This window comes from Zootoca vivipara, chromosome 7, assembly GCF_963506605.1.
Source record: "Zootoca vivipara chromosome 7, rZooViv1.1, whole genome shotgun sequence".
Lineage (NCBI taxonomy): Eukaryota > Metazoa > Chordata > Lepidosauria > Squamata > Lacertidae > Zootoca > Zootoca vivipara.
Window position 1 is genome coordinate 35,441,324 of NC_083282.1, and position 17,343 is coordinate 35,458,666.

Here is a 17,343-nt window from a genome sequence, read left to right on the forward strand (position 1 = left end):
ATGTCTTAAAATATGAGAAACAGGGTATTTGTGTGCATTTAAAATACGCTGTGCTGAAATTAAGCCTGCTGTTAGAGATTTACATGCTAAGTGATTGGTACTTCTAAATGTACATCAGTGGCTAGAGGTACCACAAACCAGATCACCATCCCCTTGCGTGTCTGTTGTTAACTTCTCACCCTGCAGTTATATGCTTTGATTTACAAGCTACAGTGTTAGTATTATAAGCATCCAAATTGTATTTGGAGACAGGAAACAAAACACACAGCACCCGTGTAATAACTGTTTGTGTCTGCTATGATTGGTTGCAGATTATTATTGGTAACGTACCTTTTCAAATTGTGGGAGAAGCCAATACTGTATTAGCTCTTCTTATTAAGGTTCCACTATGATCTTAATGACTAGCCATTATAAGGTAATATTGCTAAGCAGCACCTTAATGCACTTACATAGCTCAGCTTTCACAATTGCATCCATATTACTGTGTTGTTTTCCCCCCCCCAAGTAGATGCACATTTGAGCAAGATGCACACTGGAAGTGGCACTTCATGATTATGTCATTAAACACTATGGGAGTTCAGACAGAGTAACACTAATATTTTTATTTGCTGGCTCTTTATCCACATTAATCTTAAATTAAGAAAACATCCTAAAAACTTGTTCTCAACGGATTTGAATCCATACTGCAAACTCGCCATATAAGTTATCTCACATGTCCGGCTGCCTTTTAGTGGGTTGAATGAAGTTCACCACAGATACTCTGAATCGGGGATCCCCAAAAATATGAAACAAAAACCAAGCCTTAATGTGGCGTCAAGGTCAAAAAATTGATTTGAATAGGGAATGTTTAGATTACACTGCAAAACTATAAAAAGAAAGTAACTCTGGCACATATTCTTCAATATTCTACTATATTTGAACTGAAACAATGATTTATTCCTTTAACATCATTTCATTATTCATCAACTATCTAAGAAAGGGTGTTTTAAAAAAACAAGACGTTGGCAAAATCTGAAACCTCAAGAACACAACACATGTATTTTCAAAGGGAAATTGTTGTCTTACTGTTCTCTGGAACTGCCACAGCAGGTAAAACTATGTTATGGCAAGCTTGGTGGACAAATCCAAAACTCTAGAGAATAAGTCAGCTGCTGAGGCCAGGCCAACAACACCTTTACAGATGTTGGTGTTGCTTTCAGGGCAAGAAGGTACCCCGATACTTCACATGCATCAAGACTACTGCTTCCCATCAAGTATAATGCAAACTGATAAACCACACCTAGATGTACACCTAGGAGCATACATCTGCTTCAGGTAGGGCCACCACTTGCACCACTGTGGGTTCGCTATGAGAAGGGCTGTCCAAACGATAGTTAATATATCCCAACTTGATGCCACTTCATACATGAGATGGGATTTGGGGGGGCAGGACTTGCTTCACCTTTCTGCTTCTCCCTCAGGCAAATCAGACAGGTAAATTACAGTATGTATTAGCCCATGTGTGAATCTTCAGCACCTGGAAGCAATGGCTTCACTTGAGCCACAGCTAGAAACTCTGCTCTGACTCCCCTGCCCTGAGAAATGTTGAGAGTAACTATGCAAAGCAGGGTCTTCTTTGTTGTGGTGCTTAGAGTGTGGGATTCTCTTCCAAGAGGGTTTTTTTTTGTTCTTCGCCCACCTCCCCAACTTTTTGGGATTTAGAAAATGGTGGAATTGATCATCAGTAGCAGACCTGGATTGCTTTATTTCTATCTTTCTGTGAATTGATGCTTTCGGTTAAGCTGTCTAATGGTTTTATCTGTTGTTTTGAATATTAAATGTTAAGCCACATTATTGATCCTGACAGGTGGAAAGATGGGGCATAAATATTTCAAATGAATAAATACAATAAAATGTCCTCACAGCAAGACAAAGTCCTCAGTACTAAAACATTTCAACTTTTTGTTTTCATCCTCAGAGAAAAGGGTTCTGTCTTCCAGGACTGGACTCATCAGAAAATCATAGTCTCTAGAATGCCCATTTACAAAGGTAAACAAAGGGTAGTTCTCCTTAGATGAGGATTTCAGGATCTACAATTAAACACAGGATCAGAGAAAAACACTGATTAGAAGACAAAAAAATTTGCACTGCTCTTATTCCAACTATGTGTACGTTGTCAACTGAGCATTCATTTTTAACACCAAGCAGAAAACAAAGGGCATGCAAATCATCCCAAATAAATCTTTTTCATGTCTGTGGCACACCTCGCGATGCCACATCTACCTATCAGAGATGTGTGTACACTAGATCTGTACCTAGAACACCCATTTATTTGCATGGTAGAATTACACCCAAAGCACAACAAATGATAAACAAATCATACACAGTCAGCTTTCTTGTATAACATCTAAAACCTAGTAAGTTCAAAGCCAAGCTTCACACCAGCTCTTTGAACTGCTATAATTTTAATCAGCTAAATTACGTATATGGTTACAGCACCATATTAAAAAGCCACATTAGTCTACAGATTAATCTACATGAGGGACTGGTCAAATCAGAAATTCAAAAATAGTTCTAATGGCACATTTAATCCAAAACAATTTTTAAAAAATGTTTAAGCAGAATGAGGTATTAAACAACAACAGTCAGGAGCGGGAAAGCCATGCTTGCAGTAAAATCAAATTCCACATTTTGTACTGTGCTCTGCCGGTTTATACTTTATTCTACCCCAGTTTAATTATATCCTTCTGATAGTATTGTGAAAGAGAAGGGCAAGGAGAACTGAGACATGATCAGTGGTGAGCAGAGGAGAGACGGAAAAAGGAGGCTCACGTGAAAGGGGAACATTTTAGGAAGGTGGTACAGGGCAACAGATCTCAAGGGACAAGATAATTGGATACAACCTTTTATCATTTGGCTATTGGATCAATTCAGCCCACATCAGTAACAGAAGTTCACGGCATTCTGATGGCTGTTTGGTAGCCTGTGAAATTAGCTGGCAGGCCTTCCCCTCCTAATTGACAGGTGTCTTGCAACATGACAGCCACCACCACGACTAAGTAAAAGCGGCTCCCCACTTACTCAGTGTCTGATGAGTTTCTTCCCATTATAGATGAAAATTTATGTGTCCACACACACACACACACACACACACACACACACACAAACATTTTTGCGAGGACGATCTACATTAGTCTAGTGGCTTCATGCTAAATTTGTATGGAGGACACTAGCTATAATAAACCACATGATTCCCTAAATACTGACTGTTAAGGGAATGTAAAGAAACTCAGACCACAGAACTGTGGAAATGATTACACTAATTTTTTACCCTTCTTAAATCTTTGACACTCAAGACCTACAAAATCGAAATGTGATACAGGAGCTGTGAAGGGCATTGACGGGCTGAAACCCATTTACCAAATGAAAGCCCTCCTTGGTCTGCTTTTTGAGCTATCTTCAGACATTGCCTATATATTTCTGAATTCACATTTAGCCATGAGCTAAAAACTAGCTCGAGAAAGAAAGAAAAGATTGTTATCACATTTCACACCAAATTATCAGTTTCTCACAAAATGAAATGGTGTACGCATGTACATGAAAAAAATACACAGCCATGACCATTTCAAAGGAGATGAAAGACTTTTAAAATATCTGGTTCTGTACCACTGCTTGAACAATTCCCCACTTAGGAAGACAATCACACAGAACTACTACACCTCCCTGCTGATACAGGGGCTGGCTTCTAAGGTATGTAGTACTTTCTTTTCAAAAGAATGATTCCTGTAGAAGCATGCACATGAAAAATGATGCAATGTAATCAGAATCAAAATGATGTTGATTCCCAAGAAAAGTAATTTTGATTGAGGGAGTCTTCTGTACAGAAAATTCCAATCTCCAGAATTCTTAAGAAGCAGTGCAATGTATTTAGTGACTACAAATGTAAGCTATGAGCCAAGAAGTCTAGTTCAAATGCAATTTCTGCCATGAACCCTATAGCCTTGGACAAGTCACTCTCTAAGCCTTCCCCTCTCCAGAATGCCTCCTTACTTTCTAGGATGATTAAATCTGCAGCATATTTTCTCTCTCCCTCTCTTACGTTTCATGAAGGATATGAGCAAAGCTTGGGCCTCCAACATCTATTAATTGTTCAGAAGGTAGATTCAATTATCAAGCAAAATAAACAAAAATGGCCGGAAGCAAACTATGACTTACTATGAACGAGCAATGTGCTGGTGCCTGCTGGTCAATCATGCCTGCTCCATCCTGCAAGCATCTCCAGGAGAAACCAACCACAAAGCTTGGCTTAGCACTACATGCAAACTGAGCAGCGTGCACCAGCATGTCATTCATTCATGACAAGCCATGTTTTATTTCTGACCATGGCTCACTGCTAGATGCAAACAAGGCCAACGAGTCAACATGACATGGGTTCTTCCTAGATCCTTACTTTTTATTTTTTACTTTCACACTTCCACTTCACAATACCTAGCAGCTTTAACAGTGCAAATCAGAGTTCAATGGGACTTGCACAGTATGCATAGGACTGCACCCTAAGTGCTGTAAGAGTGGTACTAGGAATGCTTTCTCCTATGCCATCTTTCAGACAAGAATTTGTTAAACCACCATAGTTTTAAATGTCTATCATACTTTTGAGCAAGACAACTACTTATGTTAGCTTGATGAAAACAAACAGAAGAGGAGATGGGAGTGAGCATGAACAATTAAGAGAAATTGGTGTGTGTTACCGTGCAAATATAGTGGCTGTTGCCTTTTTATGTGTTAAATGTAACAATTTTATTTCCTTTTTCTTAGTTTATATCAGATGTAATAAACAACCCTGTGTTTGCTTGTATCTAGGATGTGCTTACTTTCACAGTAAATTAAAAATGGTGCTAACACATAGTAATAATATTTTATCTGTAAATGTAACAAACATACTTACACTAACAAATAATAATGCACAATTTAGTTTGATTTAATATTTCCATTTAAAGTCATCCCCAAGGAATTGATTGCCTTTTAAGAGATTCTTTTTGTGTAGAAGATCATTCAATGTCTGAAGCTTTCAGCATAAATATTTTCGTTTAAATGCTGCCACCTAGTGGGACAATCCTATACTTGGTCTTGATATAATTGAGAAGGGGGAAATTACATCTCAGAGTTAATTTAACTTCTACAATACACATATGCATGCGTTGCAAGATCATTTACCCCATGTAATTCAGTTAAACTTGGTCAGTGATCCCCCCACCCCGAACTGCCTTTTAAGATGCAGATTATTTTTAAGAAAGGCCATTTTCTCTGGTGATAGGCATATCTGCTGAAAATACTCTTGTGTAAGTAGTTACTGAATCATCTGCTTAAGCTATTTCTTTATCTAGACTTCACAATTCAATTGTGCTGATGTAATGGGATCACAAAAGATTGCTGATGGGCTTATATATTTATCTTTGCCAGTACATAGCAGTGGCTCAAGCCTTGATAATATATCTTGAAGAGTTATATTTTAAGATGTTCCAAAATAAAATAATATAAAAGTAAAGGATGACAAGGTGAAGTATCAGTTTCATCATGTGGGTGCTTACCTTAGTTATTTCTTCAGAAGCCCTTTCGAAGGCTTGCACATTTGGACAATATAACCCTATAGTGCAGCTAGGATCCATTTTTTTAAAAGACATCTTCTTTGGAGAAGGGCAGTGGAATGACTGTAATTATAAGATTTTTAAAATGCTTTAAAAGCACAAGAGAAAATGATTGATATAAGATACAATTACTCGTCCTGTTTCCGAATGTTTCACAAAACATTTCCATGAAATTGACTGAGTTTTACCAGTTCAATTAACAAAAAAGCACTTTTACATGGTAAAAATGAGAGCTGCTAAAGTCAACTAAATGTTCAAAAAAATCCAAAATTTCCTATTTTTTCAAGTAAAGTATTTGGCATAATTTGCAAGTATTTGGCATAATTTGCAAGTATTTTAAGATAGTGTTGTTTATTCCTTATTTTTTGGCACTTCTAAAGTAACAAGCACGCTTTTCTCTGCACATTTGAATCTGAAAAATGCAAGTCATGAAAGATATTAAGTGACTGTTTCCAGCGGAGGAACTTTATAAAAAGAGAAGTTGACCATTTCATGACCCAGCTGACTTTTTCAGGCAATAACATGGGCTTTGCCTGCAAATAACCACAGGATCAGTCTCTTGCATTGCCAAGGAAGACTGGGAAAGAAAACTTTCTGAAAACCTGGAGACCTACTGCCAGCATCTACTAGCAATAACAATCCCCTGATAGCTGCTTGTATCCCTATTGTTTTGCAGACATTTGCAAGGGCTTAGAAGAACTGGATGAAATAATTTTTCATTATACTTCCTTCCCACTGATGTATCTTTTCCATTGCAATGCATTTTTATTAGTGAGATTCCATAGTTCTACTTTTCTTCAATACAGAGAAAAGTAACCTAGTATTAGAATATTTTATCCACTTTAGAAAAAGAATTCTTATTTTTGAAATTCAGTGATATAATACATTAATCAGAAGTTTCCCGACAGGCACACACACAAAAGGGGATGGCTCAGCAGCATTTGAAAAGCAGTGCGGCACATCCAGGGTTTTATCTCAATGCTTAGAAAATACACTCTACATGCATAGAACAGCAGCCAGGCTCTTCCAAACAAATAGATTCTGTAGGTTGACTGCAGACTGGATTGATTTTCAACTTAGCCTGGACAGTTTATCAATTCTGAAAACATATGATATGGAGAAATCTAGCAGAACTGTTACCTACAATAAGAAAGCATTTTCTGTTAGTTTTTGACACCCCCTAGACAAGGACAGATTATTATTACATGCACTCAACATTAAGTTCTGATCCACAATTCAGTTGTTAAACGAGTGCTTCTTGCAATGTGAGACCACCCAAATTGGCATGTTCTTGTTATGCCACATACGTTCAGGTAGCCATTTTACCTCGGACATCAGGGAGAACCAGACACTGTTATAAAAAAATGATTACTGAAGAACTGAGCCAACAGATATTACTTTAATAAGAAATTGTTTCCATAGACAACTATAATTCACAGACATCTATCTATTCCTTTCTCTCTCAACCTGCTGTAACCTAACTTCTCATTCCTTAACTTCTCATCTAGGACTGCTACCTGCTAAAAGTCTTTTAACAATACTACAATAGATATATATGTGCTAATCTATTTTATTCACTACTAAATCTGAGGATTACACACAAGCTAAAAATATTTGCACAATTTAATCCAGATGGAAAAATGTCTGAGCCTGAGTGGCAGTAGCTAAACTGTGCACAATTGATGTAAATTGCTCAAGTGGGGTGAGAGAAAAGGCCCTTTTGAGTAGATGAGTTGCGCAGACTGTAGGAGTGACTAGGATCTTCATCAGTGCTAGCTCAAAAGTGCTAGCTCATTTTAAACACAGCATGGGTGGGGCTGTTGTGCCCTGTCTGTTTGTGAGTTGCTCAAACAGATTTCAAGTTTAGCCCCTTGACAGAGGCCTGGAAACTTCCTTTTAAAAAAATATGAAGAGGAGAACCTACTGCCCACCAGATGTTGTTGGACTACAGTTCCCATTGACTCTAACCAAGCTGGCTGATGGAAACTGTGGATTTCAGTATCTGGAAGGCCACAGGTTCAACACTCCTGTGCTCCTGAGACCTGTGTTTCCTGGGATATGGACTAGCTGTAAATTGGGCTAGCTGCTGCTGGTAGTAGTGACCTTCATTGCGGGATGTTGCCTTCCGTTGCATTCAAGTATCATAGGTTTGCATTGCAAGTCAACTTCGGTCAAGTAAAGGCATTCATAATCTCAGAACTATTTCCATCTACATGCTTTCAGCTCCATAAACAGTCCCAGGGGCATAACAGAGGCATTGCACTCCCCAATGTTTTGTGTGTGGCCGCCATCTATATCATAGGAACTTAGGAAACTGTCGGACCACTGGTCCATAAATTTCAGTATTGTCTGCACTGACTGGCAGAGATTCATCAAGATTCCAAGGCAGGGAACATTCCAAGCCCTACCCGGAGATCCCAGTGGTTGAATCTGGGACCTTCTGCATGCCAAGCAGATCCCCTGCCACAGAGATACAGCCCTTCCCCTAGTTCCAAGCCTGGGAAAGTCATGGGGATCCCTCCCACCCACATGTGCAACATCTAGTCTGAGCACAGAGCTGTTTATGTATGAACCACACACACAACTGAGAGAACTCTCCTTCCCAAAGCAGTGAAGCTGGACACTCAGCACTTGAAATTCCTGTAAGTGGGAGGGGAGTAACAAGGAGTGTGGTTATGCTACTCCCATTGCAGAAGCACCAAAACTAGACTTTGTTTGTCTCAAAGCAAAAATCTGACACACAAACAAATTCGGAAGATATGTATTCCACTGTATACAAAACATCAGCAATGAATTTGGCTTGGTTCGTTTTTTAGTTTATTCCTTTTTGTGATTCTATGTAGAAAGAAAGAAAGAAAGAAAGAAAGAAAGAAAGAAAGAAAGAAAGAAAGAGAAACGATCTAAGTAATTAGTGTTTGGTTCATATATGAAGCAAACAGTGCTGGCTCTTTATCCATCCTACCTCGAGGGGGAAATCCTTTACGCTGACATCTACAAAAGACTGGCAGTAATGAGGATCCATGTAAATCAAACTGTCATCTACAAGGACAAAACAAAAGACAAGTAATTCAAAAAACACCTTATTATTACACTGCTTACAATCCAATTTCTATGCAGAACCGTGGGGGGAAAGACACCCCCAGCAAGTAACTGCCTGCCAGGCTGATATTCATTGACTGAAGCGTAGGTTTTCGCAGGACAGATTAACTTTTGCATAATCAAATATGCTTGTAGAAGCAGAATTTTGATAAAGTGATGAGACTGTCATTTAATTTTTGGAGATAAAATTACTTTTACAAACACACAATTATATTCCAGGAGTTTGCATATGAAAAATGCATTGTACTCCCTCATCATGACAGGAAGAACATATTTGCTTGTCATTTGGTCATCAACTTGTACCATTTAAACTACTAAAGGGTAAATATATAACCAAGATCTGCCAGGTAGTAAGCAGTGAAAGGCTCACAGAGTTTGATGAAACAGATAAATTATGCCTTGTTTGTGCAACAAAGAAAATTAAATGTACATTTTACAGAATCCAATTACCATATAGGGCAAATGACAAATGACTGGACTTTGGTGAGTCTGATTAATAAAGTACTCATTTTGCTATTTTAATCATTCCACTTCCCAGGGGGTTTCTATTAACTCCCAAGCTTGGCGGGTGGGAGGGGGTGGGGAGGAGAAAAGAGAAGAGGCACACCACACTGAAAAAGACATACCTTATTAAAATACTAACCTTGAAATCCAGCAAAGTAATATGACTGCTTAGGTTTGCCACCAATAATACCAATGCAGTATTCAAGACTCAAGATCCCCTGTCATCACAATAAATAAATGGGGCGGGGAAGAGAGGCAGGATTACCACACAGTAGCCTTAATTCAATGCTGGCTAATTTTGTTCAGTACAAGCTGCTTACAAAAGGAAAGCAGAGCTGTACCATTTACCTAAGAATGGCATTCAGAGAAAGCGTGAGGCAGAGGTGAACTGAGCAACCTGTGGGCTGCCTGAATCCCTTGGCCTGCCAGTCCCTGGCATCTCTGGTCGCTCCGCCCCTTCTATCTCACAGTGTTCTGCTGCGAAGCAGAAGGCTACAAAAGGGCTGATCTGCTTGAACTGCACTTTCCAAAAGCATCCTCGCCACCCCAGGGAGGAAGTGGCCTCCTCCCCACCTTGGCACAGAGAAAGCACAGGACTTTGGGGTTGCAGGAAGCATGGATAAGCCATTCCAGAACAGTAACAGCAATGGTGAAAACACCCAGGCACTGAACCACAATGAGGAGGGAAGGAGCAAACAAGCCTGGCACTCGGGGTGAGTTTGAGACTAAGGAGCATTTGAGAGAGTGCTGTGGGATGAAGAATCTAAAGGTCCTCATTTCAAAGGACTGCATGCTAATGTGCCTGACAAAGCCTGTGCAGGTTCCCTGGCCTCTACAACTACTTTGACAAGAAAAATCAAACGCATCCTCTTTTTCTTTCAACTGGTGCTATCCATTGTGTGTCCATGTACATATGGAGCATGACACTTGTCCTTCCAGACATTGAAAAGAAAGCAAATGAGAAGGAAATCCTAAATTTAAAACCTTCACACTTGGAGCAGGCTAAGCAAATAGCTGCCACACTGTCATTTTATTTCATCTAGCACAGCCTCTGAACCCCTGACTAACCAAGTAGACTTTGCTTCTTAAGAGTACTTGGCGAAAATAGAAGCCGGGCTGGTCCCCTTTTCTTCCCTTTAGGAACAACTTCCATTAATTCAGAAGAGCATTTTTACAGGCCCAGGTAAAGAATTTTTCTCAGAGGGAGGACTAGAAGTGTGTAAAAAAGGCAAGAGGATAGGACAATTTCCAAACTGAGAGATTACAATGAACCATCTATAGTACAGCAGCCAATATGGGTACAACAGGCTGCAGCAGCGGATGTTGTACCACCCAGTGTCTGAACATGCTTATTAATTTTGATATCCGAGTGTTTTACGGAAAAGGAGGGTCACAAGAGCATAAACTGAAGGGATGGCACACTATTGCTGATATTTGAGATAGTCATCTTTAGGGCTTCCATGACAGTCTTAAATTGATTATTAGCACCACTGAGACAGAAAACGGATGCTGTTAATGTAAATGCCACTAATCAGCTGCTTAAGTGTGGGGAACAGATGAAGATCCTAGGTAACATTTTAAAATCAAGGATGCATCACTGAATGAACCACCAATACAGGTGAAATCAGATCGGTCTTTATCCTGAATTACTGCATCAGCAAGACAGCCATTTAGGGACTGGAATACTTATAACTGGTTTAACATTGAATATCCTAGCCCTGCAATTATGTCTGCATACTGAAATTTCAAATTTCTGAAGTCAAACTTTATGATCTACTACCGTAAAAATCATAAATGCTTTTAATAGATTGAAGATTTCCATCCTTAACTGTCTTTTTATACCATCTAGTGTTACTTTCTGAAAAGTGACACTGAAACCCGTTTCATACCTTCACAAACTCTAGGTATTCCATGTTGGTTCTTTCTCCTCCAAGCCTCACGGGAATTAATATGATGACAGATTTGGCATCCGATTTTTCAGAATCCGCGAAAGAGCACTGCATATCGGTAACATCGGACTTGTAAACTTGAATGAGGCAACATGAAATGTAAAGGAGATTTTAAAAATGCATTTTCAAACACACACTGGATAAACCAAACAAAAAACAAGGTATCTGTTGATTCTAAGCGGGATAGGAGGGAACTGGCACTGTTTGGACCTCCTCATGGATTCTTGTGTCCTCCCACTGAGGACCAGAAACATGTGAGGACCAGAAGCATGTGAGTGTGCATGCCTAGGTGCAGAAACCAGAGATGCCACAAGCCCTGCATTGCATGAAGCCCAACTGCTGTAACATGAACTGATGGGACTGGTGCTTCTTGGCTCACTAGTCATGAATAGTTACAGGTAGGTAGCCGTGTTGGTCTGAGTCGAAGCAAAATAAAAAAATTCCTTCAGTAGCACCTTAAAGACCAACTAAGTTTTTATTTTGGTATGAGCTTTCGTGTGCATGCACACGAAATGAATAGGTTTCCACTGCTATGTCAATATAGCATGAAGTCCACCCACGCACTGCACCAAGAGCATCTTGGAGTCCAACTGAAAACAGCATTTTGCTGTGTGTTGCATTGAATTCAATGGGGTTTACTCCCAGGCAAATGAGGTTAGGCTCGCCATCTCTCCCTCTTAGGGCACACCGATGGAGATATGTCAAAGCAAGGGATTTCCAGAGGGTTCTGTTAATCTGCTGTAGCATAAACAGCAATTTGTCTTGTGGCAGCTTCAAAACAACCACACTGTATTATGGCATAGCCATGAAACCTGATGCCGTAATGAAATCTGCAAGTCTTTTAAGGTATCACAAGAACTTTTGCTAGGAAAGAAAGCAGTTGAGCCTGGGAAAACCATAGGCATACCTGGTTTGGAGATGTCCCACAGACCTTCTAGCTGCTGCTAACATTGTCCTGTTCCAGGGGGTGGAAGGGGCATGGAAGAGAGGGCTATTCAAGGCTACTAGCCAAGATGACTGTGCTTGACCTCCAGAGCTGGAGGTAGCAACGCTTCCAAATACCAGTTGCTAGAAACCATGGGAGGGGAAAGTGTTGCCCTTGTGCTCTGTTCCATGCCCTGGCTTGTCACAGACATCTGGTTGGCCACTGTGAGAATAGGAGGCTGGACCAGATGGGTCACTGGCCGGATCCAGAAGTCTATTCTTATGCTCTTACAGCTTTGGGGCGATCACTCACAGCAGCATCTCTACCAGAAGCCTAGTGTTACGCATCTCCCTCTGGTACTCCAGCAAAAGCATTAGTATCCAACCTCGCCTGGAAGCAGCACATACATAATCAGAGCATTTATGCTGCGATCGTCCAATAAGGAAACCGCAATTGTGTTTGCTTTATTGCCTGCCTGATATATTTGAGTATTCAATGCAAAGTGAAAACATTCATTATTACTCCAGGGCAGAAGGAAATTAACTTTTTGCATTGATCTAATAGCACAGGAAAGAGAATATGGCTTTCTTAAACTATACTTTTAATTACTCAGATTTTTTTTCCATAGAGAAAAAAGAATTAATATATCACTTAAAATGGTTTGTGCATGTTGGGAAAGAAGGATGAGTCCGAAACACTGAGTCAATAAGTTCAAAGGACCTGCTCACGGCAGATGCTACAGAAGTGCACAATCCTCTGGTTGTATCAGAAAAGAAAAGGCTTCCATATTTCAGCATTATAAAATGTTACTCAAACAAACATTTAAGAGTCAGTGCAGCAACACTGATCCCCAGGAATTCAGTAATTATCATTTGTGATTTACCCTGCACCTTAAGAGTAAAACAACAAGGAGCTTTTTGCCCCATGGAGCTTACAATCTAACCCAAATGCTTAATATTAATCTTATTTACATATGAAGTTTTGCAATATGTAACTTTGGTTACAGGTAGGTAGCCGTGTTGGTCTGGATCGAAGTAAAATAAAAAAATTCCTTCAGTAGCACCTTAAAGACCAACTAAGTTTTTATTTTGGTATGAGCTTTGGTATGGCCATCAAATGCCAACAGTGCCCTTCAGCTCTCTATATTGGACAAACAGGCCAAACCCTACGCCAAAGGATAAATGGACATAAATCTGACATCAGGAACCAGAAGACAGAAAAACCAGTAGGAGAACACTTCAATCTCCCAGGACATTCTATACAAGATCTCAAAGTAGCTGTCTTACTACAAAAGAATTTCAGAAATAGACTGGAAAGAGAAGTTGCTGAATTGCAACTTATCACCAAGCTCAAAACCATGGAGGGACCTGGTTTGAACAGAGATATCGGGTTCTTATCTCATTATACATGATAAGCGATCTTCAGCCATCTCAACCCTTGCTTTTTCATGCAAAACCATTTGCAGTCGTTTGCGGTCATCAACAGCTATCAGTCAGTCAATCACCCATTTCCACCACCCTTCTGAGTGATCCCCCCTCCCCATCCCCACCCCTCCCCACCCCTTCTCTACATAAGTGCCTGGAAACTTCCATTTCACTGTATCTGAAGAAGTGTGCATGCACACGAAAGCTCATACCAAAATAAAAACTTAGTTGGTCTTTAAGGTGCTACTGAAGGAATTTTTTTATTTTAATATGTAACTTTGTTTGTAAAGCGTTTGATCCAGAAGAATGTCAGTGGGGATCAGTTTGCATTGTGGGACTCCCCCACCCAAGCAAAAAAAAAAAAATCTGGTTGAGAATAAGTAGGTCCTCTGGAATGTTGAGGTCAGGAACATAGCTGCCAAGTTCTCCCTTTTTTAAAGGGAAATTCCCTTATGCTGAATAGGCTTCCTCGCGAGAAAAGGGAAAACTTGGCAGCTATGGTCAGGAAGCTATCATGAGGAGTACAAATTGAAATGTTCCTATCCACTCGCAAAATGGATCAAACTCTTATGTTTGGATCAAACTCTTATGTTTTTAGCCTCACAAAGAAATGTAAGATTTAACTCTAGCATTGGTCAAGAATACTGCACAATATACCCCACTTACCTGTACAGTCTTGAGCAACATAGACAGTTATTCCTTGTAACTCAGGGTCTCTTGACTCTTCAACAGCTTTTCTAAGTACAAACAGGCTTACTTTAGGTTCACAGAATGCACAGAATTAAGGCACAGAATCATAACTGTGGGAATGTTCAGGAATGTGGATGAGGAGATATTGTTTAATATATCCTATCCCCGCTTGCGCTAGCAAGCACAAAACTTTAGCAGAGTAAAACATTCCCCTTTTGCAAAATACACAGCAGAAGAACGTTTGCGCAGGCTTGATTTAAGCCACTAAAATAAAGTGTATTTTCCTGGTATTTCCCCTTTTTCCCTCTTAAAAGAAAAGACACAACACAATGCTCTTAAAAGTATAAAAGATGTTTACTTACAAGCATCTCGAGGTACAGCACACTCAAGAGGTAGACTTGCTTAGTTAAAAGGTAATATATACATTGTGAAGTTCACTTATAAGAAGTGAGACTCCATCTCATCTCTCTCTCTAGGCTGGAGGCCTTGAGGGAGAGACTCACTAAGATGTGTGTAGTCCAAGAGGTCTGGTCCAAGAGAGGGGAAATGGCTGTTTCCTTCAGGATTTATCTGCCACTTCCTCAACTCATTTGCATGTGAAGGAAGAGGAAACTACGCTTAGTCATATCCTCCTCCTCAGTCCTCCAAGTGGACTATCTAGGGATTGTTGTGACTTGACTGCACTTAACCCTTTGCATCCCACAAACCCCTTCTCAGGCAATTCACAACATACACAAAAACATACATAAATAACTTTAATCAACCACCCAAGAGTCCCAGCTTGCCACGAAGATCCTGGAACTTCTCTCTTGGCAGGGGCTTTGTTAGGACATCTGCAGTCATCTGGTCAGTGTTGCAGTAACACATTTCAACAAGTCCATCCTCGATCACCTGGCGTATGTAGTGGTACCTGACCCCAATGTGTTTGGTGCGTGCAAGGAACTTTTCACTTTGTGTCAGCTTCATACTGCTCTGATTGTCCTCCATCAAGCTGACAGGTCCCGTTCTTGGCACGCCAAAGTCCTTCAGGAGCTGATCCAGCCAGGGGATCTCTCTGCAAGCTTCCGAAGCCGCAATGTACTCAGATTCTGTGGACGATAAAGCTACACATTTCTGTTTATAGCTGCCCCATGCAATAGCTCCGTCCCCATACATAAAAACATAGCCACTTGTGGATTTATAATCCTTATTGTCCCCAGCCCAATCCGCATCAGTGTACCCAAGCAGTTTAGGGTCTCTGACAGCTGGCAGTTTTAATTTACAGTCCATGGTTCCCTTTAGATAACGAACAACCCTCTTAACTCCAGCCCAATCATGCTCAGTGGGACAACTTACTTTCCTACTTAGGATCCCCACTGCACTTGCCAGGTCAGGTCTGCATGTGGTAACCAAATACAAAAGTTTGCCAATCGCTGACCTGTATTGCGTGTTGTTTGGCAGCAACTTCGAACCTTGTTGATTCTTCAAGAAGTCTGTGGCCATCGGTGTCGCAACTGGGTGTGCGTCCTGCATCTGCATGCTTTCAATCAGTTCAGTTATCTTTTGCCTTTGGCTGAGTAAGAACGATCCATCCTCTTCTCTCTCAACTTGAATTCCCAAGTAGTATTTCACTTTTCCAAGTTCCTTGACCTCTACTTCCCTGTTGAGGTGTTTGACTATGTCTTTATAGTCTTTCTCATTTGACGTAGAAATTAAAAGGTCGTCAACAAAGGCTAAAATGTACGAAAACTGTCCATTCCTTTGTTTGGTGTACAAGCACTTATCAGCAGTCCCTTGCTTGTACCCAAGCTGCACCAGCATCTCATGGAGTTTCTGGTTCCAAGCCCTCGCTGCTTGCTTCAAACCATAAAGTCCTTTCTGCAGCTTGCACACTAGATGTGCCTCATTTGGTTTAATGAAACCTTTGGGCTGCTTCATATAAATCTGCTCAGAAATTTCGCCGTGAAGAAAGGCTGTCGCAATGTCAATATGGTAAACTGACATTTGCTTAGATGCTGCAATACTTAAAAGTAGTCTGACACTGCTGTATCGAACTGTCGGTGCAAACACTTGATCGTAATCCTCTCCATACTTCTGGGAAAAACCTTGTGCCACAAGCCTAGCTTTGTAGCGTTGCACCTCCCCTTCTGAACCCTTTTTAACCTTGAACACCCATTTACTTCCAATTGCTTCCTTACCAGGAGGTAGTTCTGTGAGTGTCCAGGTCCTGTTCCGATGAAGTGCATCTATCTCCTCCTGAGCAGCTTTCCTCCAGAGACTGGCTTCATCTGGTGGCATCCTCTCTATCTCTTCCCATTTGGAAGGTTCCTGTGGAGACGCCGACCTTGTAAGGTAGGACAGCCGTAATGGTGGAACACCTCTGTTGGTTCTGGATGAGCGTCTGACCTCTGGTCTTTCGACCGCATCAGCTTCCTCATCCTCCTCCAGCAGTGGCATATCCCCATACAGCTGCTCGTCATCATCTTCGTCTCTGGTGCTGCCAGGGGCCTGGACCTCCACGTCTTCTCGGGTGTCACCTATAGGGGGTGCTACGACACTAGAAGTTGGATTAGTACTTTGTATTGGTTCAAAAGGAAAAATCACAAATTCCTCATCCTGTGGCTCCTTGGAACAATCAATGGCAGTGTCCTTTGTATCAACTTTGCCTTGCTCATCGAAGTAAATTACATGCTGCGAACTTGTCTTGCCAGTTTGCGGATCCAAGACTCTATATCCTTTTCCTCCAGAAGCGTACCCAACTAGGATCCCTGCCTTCGCTCTGGAATCAAGTTTGTGTCTGTGCTCCTTGGGCACATGATAGTAGCACAAACTTCCAAATACACGTATATGTGACAAATTTGGGGCTTTTCCATGCCAAAGTTCAAATGGTGTGCGCTCTGCGCCTTTTGTGGGCAGTCTGTTCTGAAGATAGACTGAGCAACGAGCCGCTTCACCCCACAGCCTGTGTGACAAGTTAGCTTCCTTTAGCATGCACCTTGTCATTTCCAAAATGGATCTAAATTTCCTCTCTGCAATTGAGTTTTGTTGGGGTGTGTAGGCAACTGTGGTCACGTGTGATATGCCTTCTCTAGCCATGACGGCCTGCATCTCATGTGAACAAAATTCCCCACCATTATCGGACATTAAAA

The 17,343-nt window shown here is 40.8% G+C and overlaps 1 protein-coding gene across 2 annotated transcripts in view; it reads right to left on the reverse strand.

Moving 5' to 3' along the window:
- Positions 1–496: 496 nt before the first annotated feature.
- The window catches only part of ATG4C (autophagy related 4C cysteine peptidase), a 33,018-nt gene continuing 16,171 nt past the window's right edge, over positions 497–17,343 (reverse strand). For both annotated transcript variants that reach the window (XM_035122968.2, XM_035122967.2), the window contains exons 6-11: positions 14,192–14,262; positions 11,117–11,253; positions 9,367–9,445; positions 8,587–8,663; positions 5,568–5,687; positions 497–2,069 (exon numbers count right to left, since the gene is read on the reverse strand). In XM_035122968.2, coding sequence (XP_034978859.1) covers positions 1,899–2,069; positions 5,568–5,687; positions 8,587–8,663; positions 9,367–9,445; positions 11,117–11,253; positions 14,192–14,262 — 655 coding nt within the window. In that variant the 3' untranslated portion in view covers positions 497–1,898. The remainder of the gene's footprint in view (positions 2,070–5,567; positions 5,688–8,586; positions 8,664–9,366; positions 9,446–11,116; positions 11,254–14,191; positions 14,263–17,343) is intronic.